Source organism: Zingiber officinale, chromosome 3A, assembly GCF_018446385.1.
Source record: "Zingiber officinale cultivar Zhangliang chromosome 3A, Zo_v1.1, whole genome shotgun sequence".
Lineage (NCBI taxonomy): Eukaryota > Viridiplantae > Streptophyta > Magnoliopsida > Zingiberales > Zingiberaceae > Zingiber > Zingiber officinale.
The window spans coordinates 134171932-134178669 of NC_055990.1; the positions used below are offsets into that span (position 1 = coordinate 134171932).

General features: G+C 38.6%; 1 protein-coding gene across 1 annotated transcript; it reads left to right on the forward strand.

Annotated features, from left to right (window-relative positions):
• The first annotated feature begins 804 nt into the window (after positions 1–804).
• On the forward strand, positions 805–5624 carry LOC122052489 (G-type lectin S-receptor-like serine/threonine-protein kinase B120). Its single transcript, XM_042614022.1, has 7 exons — positions 805–2161; positions 2730–2843; positions 3445–3659; positions 3739–3949; positions 4040–4277; positions 4722–4872; positions 5028–5624. Exons 1-7 carry the CDS (start codon positions 850–852, stop codon positions 5334–5336), a joined length of 2550 nt encoding a protein of 849 aa, XP_042469956.1. The 5' UTR covers positions 805–849; the 3' UTR covers positions 5337–5624.
• Positions 5625–6738: the final 1114 nt, after the last annotated feature.

Genomic DNA, 6738 nt, shown 5'->3' on the forward strand with positions numbered 1-6738 from the left:
AAAATTAACTTGATAAAATTCATATCAGGCTTACACTAGAGTTTAGAGTCGATTTTTCCAATTACATTTTAACATCCTCGGACAAGCCGAAATAAATAATGGACAATATCGTTGGACTCCATGTAATCTTAGAAATTTATATGACATAAAATGAGTTTAATTGGATATGTCTAGATCTATTAAGTAGATTTTATAAATTTTTAAGATTATAAAAAATTTAATGATACCGTCTATTAATAATTTTGATTTTTTTTTTTTTTTTTTTTTTTTTTTTGACTGTGTTAAAATATAATAGAGAAGAAATCAGTTCTCAACTCAATGTGAACTCATGTTGAGGCTGATATCACGTTAGAACTATATTAAGTGCAATATGGCTATGATATTTATGCATGGATTTAGAAAGAGACAGAGGAGAAGAAAGAGAATGGAAAAACGAGGGAGGAAAAAGATGGAAAGAGGAGAGGAAAAAGGAGTGAGATCCTATAGATAGGAGCGGAAAAACTAAAAGTGAAATAAAATTAGAAAAAGTCAGATTTAACTGAGACGATTAAAATGAAAGAGTGCCCTATTAAATGGTCCCTTGATAAATATTAAAGTAAATACGCTTTTTTAATAAATTACCGTAAATGATAAAGAAGGAAGGAATTGAAGTGGTTGGTATTTCTGTGTTTATTTATTTTATTCTATTCTAATCGGGCTACTTCCTCTTTTGAATGGTCAATGACCCGAGCTCTAATTCACTCTTCGCCAACATTACTCATGGGCCAGCAGAGAAGGAGAGAGGAAGGAGCAGCGAGCGCCAAATAAAATAACAGCTCATCAACTCACCCCGCACTTCATTCTGCATCGATGGCTCTACCTAGCGTATCACACAGATCCATCACGTTCCTTTCCCTTTTCCTCTTTCTCTCTTCATCCCTAATCCCTATTTCTCATGCGGCAACGGACACCTTGAGGCCGGGCGAATCTCTAAGCGATGCCGACGCCCAAACCCTCGTCTCCGCCCGGAACGTGTTTGTGCTGGGCTTCTTCAGCCCCGGCAACTCATCCACCAACCGCTACGTCGGCATCTGGTACCACCCCAACGTTTCTGTCAGTCCGGAGGTCGTCTGGGTGGCCAACCGCCGCCGCCCCATCCGCGGCTCCGGCGGTCGCATCACGCTCTCCCAGTCAGGCGACCTAACGGTGCTCGACGGGGCGAGCAACCTCATTTGGTCCGCGGGTGCGTCCGTCCGACCAAACTCGACCTTGCAGCTGCTGGACGAAGGAAATCTGGTGATCCAAACGGTCGGCGGCGGGGCGGTGACGTGGCAGAGTTTCGACTACCCGTCGGACACGTTCCTCCCCGGGATGCGGGTGGGGCTCAACGCGACGACGGGCGAGCCGCAGCTGTTCACGTCGTGGGCGAGCCCCGATGACCCGGCGCCGGGGAAGTACTCGATGGGCATCGATCCGCAGGGCTCGGCCCAGATCTTCATATGGGAAGAGATCGGCAGCCAGCGGGTGCGGAGGTGGCGGTCGGGGGAGTGGAACGGGCACAAGTTCATCGGGACAGTGATGCGGGCGCTGTACAACTACGGTTTCTCCTACAACACGGAGGGCGTATACTTCACCTACACGCCGCACAACGCGTCGCTGCTGCGGTTCGTGATGCAGTGGGATGGGTTGGAGCGGACATGGATGCAGTCGCCGGAGACGAGGCAGTGGAAGGCGGTCTGGGAGCAGCCAAGCGACGAGTGTGAAGTGTACGACAAGTGCGGCGCCTACGGAAGTTGCTTTCTGGACAGCCAGCGGCGGCCGAGATGCCAGTGCTTGCGTGGGTTCGAGCCCCGGTTTGCAGACGAGTGGGCCGCCAGCAATTGGACCGGGGGTTGTGTGCGACGGGTACAATTAGCGTGCAACAATACCGGTAACAACACTGGACCGGATGGGTTCTGGAGAATGGACCGGGTTAAGCTGCCGGACCACGCGATCTGGTCCAGGAACACAGCGAGCGAGGTTGATTGCCGGAAGGCGTGCTCGAGCAACTGCTCGTGCCTAGCCTACGTCTACGGCGAAGCTGATATCTCGTGCATGATGTGGACGACTGATCTGGTCGACATTTACCAATCTACCGTTTTCGACTACGATCTCAATATCAAGCTCGCCGCTTCTGAATTGGGTGAGTCTATTAATTAATTGCCTTGATTAACTAATTCAATTTTTGATTGATGGAAAATATGGATTTTGAGAATATTGCTGCTAGTTGTTTGATAAGTCTTAAGAAAATAATACATCTGAGTGGGACGCATCCAATGAAACTTCATCCTTGTAGCACAATTAATGGGATGCATGGTATGGGTCAAGCCCACACTGGTTGATGTTAAAAAAGGTGGGAAACATGCTTGTGATATCCAAGCAGCCTTCACCAATTAATTCTCCGTTCAACAAAGGGCTGACACGATAAAAATCAGGATATTATAAAGTAGACTAATTATAATTTAATTTGACTGGCAAAGAGCAAGTTGGAGTTTGTGTATGTATATATATGGTTGACCTTTGTTATTGTCTAAACGCCACATGAAAATATGTTCAACTTGTTATTTCTAAGTTGTTAGGTATTTGGATGTACGTCTCTATCAAAGATTGATGTCCTTTATAGACTGAAAAAAAAACGTGAAAAATTGCACTGTGATTTTATATTATTGTTACCACTTTTGGTTTATTAAATATGAAACATGCTACTGCAGGCAACAAAAGCAAGTCAATCAGAACAATAGCGCTGATTGCATCTATGTCAGCTTTGGCGTCTCTCTTCATTGTATGTGGCTGTTTATTATGGAAATATAATGCAAGAAGAAAAGGTAAATAATATTTCTGGTTCTTCATTTGAAACTCTGACTGAATTATCATGATTTAGTTTTTGAATACATCAACTCAAAACATAAGAAACACCATGTAAGTTCAATTTCTTTCTTTTTTTAATAACATGAAAATCAGAAGGAAGTTTCTATTATATTTCATCCTATTGAAATTGCTTTGCAGTAATAGTATATATGCCCAGTAGTGGAATAAGGCTTATCATATTGTTAATCCTAAACAGTTGAGATGGTGATGATAATGTATGTGCATAATATTAGTACACATGTGGATGGTGAAGAGGCACTATTAAAAATGTATATTAATAAAAGATCAATTTTGTCACTAAAACTTGTTATTTTGTCAGTAAAATCTTTAGTGACAATAATTTTATTTCCAGGTTTGTTGTCCTAAGTTCCTGATTAAAATCACAATTTTTTTGCTATTGATTTACAATATTTTTTTTATAATATATCACTAATTGTGACAATTTTATTGTAATTTGTTTAGTCACATATATAATTATTACCTCAACTTTGTCACAAGAACTACTTTTACTGACAACTATTCAATATTAGTTATGACTAAAATCTCATCTTTTGATAGTGAATCAAAGACAAAAAGAGAATTTAATGGCTAGTTCACAGTTGAGTGGAGGACTAGTATCGGATTTTTCTAGCTCGAGCTATCATGTAGAAGAAAAGCAAGAAGGAAAAAATTCAGATCTGCCTGTTTATACATTTGACGCTATCCAAATTGCGACAAACTATTTTTGCGAGTTAAACAAGCTTGGAGAGGGTGGCTTTGGCTACGTTTATAAGGTGAATTTTAAACGAAAGAACTGATGTAGCAAGATGAAATTTGTCAATTCTAAGAAGAGATTAATTTTTGGTGTTGAAGGGTGTGTTGCCTGGAGGTCAAGAAGTGGCAGTGAAGAGGCTTTCAAGAAGTTCAGGGCAGGGCTTGGAGGAATTCAAGAATGAAGTCATTCTCATCTCTAAATTGCAGCACAGGAACTTGGTTAGATTGCTCGGTTGCTGCATTCAAGCCCATGAAAAAATTCTCATCTATGAGTATCTCCCAAACAAAAGCCTAGATGCCATCCTTTTTGGTATGTAAATATTTCTCTTTATATGAGAAAAGTTAGACAAAAAAATTATGCAATCAATTCTTGAAGCATGTATAATTGTGAAATTAACAGATCCTTTAAAGAAAGATGTACTAGACTGGAATAGAAGGTTCAACATCATAGAAGGCATTGCTCGTGGTCTTCTTTATCTTCACAGGGATTCAAGGTTGCGGATCATTCATCGTGATTTGAAAGTTAGTAATATCTTGCTTGATGAAAACATGAACCCTAAAATATCAGACTTTGGCATGGCAAGAATCTTTGGAGGTGATGAAAATGAGTGCAACACCAATCGTGTGGTTGGCACATTGTAAGTTAATTATGAGTACTTTGCATTAGCACTTCATAATCATAAATGAGTCGTATAGCTGAAATTTTGTTCCATACTTCAAAATTTACCTAATTTTCAAGTTAAATGTCATATTTTAGGGAATAGCTCTCTAAGTATTACATTGTTGGAAAAATTGTTGACTGCACAATAAAAATTCTACACATATTATAGCTGATAGTGTTTAGTTTAATACTTTAATGTCATTTGCTCAAGGGCAATTGATAATGGTGCCCAAAATTAGACATTTAGATGACAAAAAGACTGTTCTTTTTTTTTTTAAAAATATAATTTAAGGTGCAAATCACAAAAATAGCATAGAGTTCAAGAGAAATTAAAACATTAGTAATTTGCTTGAATTAAGAAGAAAACTCTATAAATATTCTTTCTATTAATCTGAAATTGATGTATTCTAAATACATACAGCGGCTACATGTCTCCTGAGTATGCAATGGAAGGATTATTCTCGATGAAATCTGATGTTTATAGCTTTGGAATTCTCATCATGGAGATCATCATCGGTCAAAGAAATAGTAGTTTTCGTCACATGGAGAATAATGTCAGCATTGTAAGATATGTAAGTTTGTGCACATAATATTATTGCCTTTAATATTTTATATTGCAATTTTACTACTATTTATAATTTTTTTCATCTCGAGAAACTATTGCCATTTTTTTGTTCAAGGAATTAACGCCTAATTCATCACTAAACATAAAAAAATAATGTTACAGGCTTGGACGATGTGGAACGAGGAAAAAATAGCTGAACTAGTAGATCCGATGATTGGATTACCATCCACAATCAACCAAGTAAAGAGATGTGTACATATAGCATTATTGTGTGTTCAAGATCGAGTGATTGATCGACCTGATGTCGATAACATCATTCGGATGATGGACAATGAAACAAGTGTTCTGCCCATGCCAAAACAACCCATGTTTGTAGTAGAGAGAAGCCCAAGTGAGACAGAGTCTACAACCATCAAATATGGATCCTTCTCCAATTCTGATGTTACCGTCACAGTGCTAACAGGAAGATAAATTGAATGGTATATAAACTTATTCTTACATACAAGCATCGAGTATATAACTCCATTGTTTTTGTTTCATGCATCTTCACGGTATATTAGATTCAAAATGTAGTTGGTCTGAAATATAGTTGGGATGAATTAAATATGGCTTGATGGTGATGATATATCTTCATGATATTTGGGAAATTTTGTAATTCTTAGTTTTTTTGTTCTCAATTTTTGTGATATAGATACCTGAAAATGTGAAATCTATTATTGAGAAATTGAAAATAGATACAAAACTTGTGTGATTATTACTGAATTTCTCTGTGATTTCAAATCCTCCTTTTTTTTTTTTTTGCCAAACTTTGCTAGCTGTGTATCGGGTGTTTTGCAAGGATAATTTCTATTTCTGGACAATGATTGTTAATGGTTAGGTCCACATTACCCTTGCATTCCCTTGAGGGAGCTGAAATCCAAGGTTGAAAGCTTATTTACGTACCATAAACCAGGTAGGATTTGCTGGCATTGTGTTCTCAAAACATGTGGTTAACATACATAATGTTACCTTAAAACTAGATGAGTAGTACGTGATACATGTAGGTCACCTTCAAACACTTGTATTTTTAGCACCATACCACCAGACTTACTATTGAGGGGAGCTTTGATGTAACGATAAATTTAGTACCATATAATTTTATGATTATGGACGGAAACAATATCTTATAAAATAGGATAACACTATATACAATAGATATAATATGATTTTTTTTCTGAGAATTTTATGTCCTGTGCTGTCCTTAGTATGAGAATTACTGCTATTGTTTAGTTTCTTTTGTAATAATGGATCAACCACCTCTAGAGAGTTATTCGACACTCCATAATATCATTGAGATTCATTCAAGTGTTGAAGATGAGATTTCTTAGCTCGACTTAGATTCCAAATTATCCACTACCATAACGATGTTTTACAATGACAAGATGATTATTGATGAGGATAATCACTTGTGCTCACCGCAACCTTGGCTTGGTCAGTTATCCTTGTAGACACATTTGAGCCTATTTTTTTGACCACATGTTCTCATAAGTTTCATGAGAATCAAACCATATTATCCTCAATAATATTTGAACATCTGCCACATTGGGTGATGATACGAGTTATGGTGAACGAACTCTTCAGGTGACTTAAAAGTCAAAGTCAAGAGCATGGGGTGACACCTAAACCTGGTCGAGTATAAGGATCTCTACATAGGCCCGGACGGGAAAGATTGGTCGGGCCCAAAGATGCTTAGCTTTATCAAAGGGTCACGTAAAAGGCCGTCCGACCAAGGGACTCTGTTTATGTGCTCGGACGGACATAAATCTGGCTGGGACAAAAGACATCCAGCCTTGTAAATTCTTTAATATACGAACGATCGAAGGGAGACAGGTCG

Bases quoted from the DNA above. Each gene is read 5' to 3' on its own strand.
- LOC122052489 (XM_042614022.1), top strand. From the start codon at position 850: ATGGCTCTACCTAGCGTATCACACAGATCCATCACGTTCCTTTCCCTT. The intron at 2,844-3,444 runs GTAAATAATATT...ATCTTTTGATAG, and splicing joins ATATAATGCAAGAAGAAAAG to TGAATCAAAGACAAAAAGAG. The intron at 4,873-5,027 runs GTAAGTTTGTGC...ATAATGTTACAG, and splicing joins ATGTCAGCATTGTAAGATAT to GCTTGGACGATGTGGAACGA.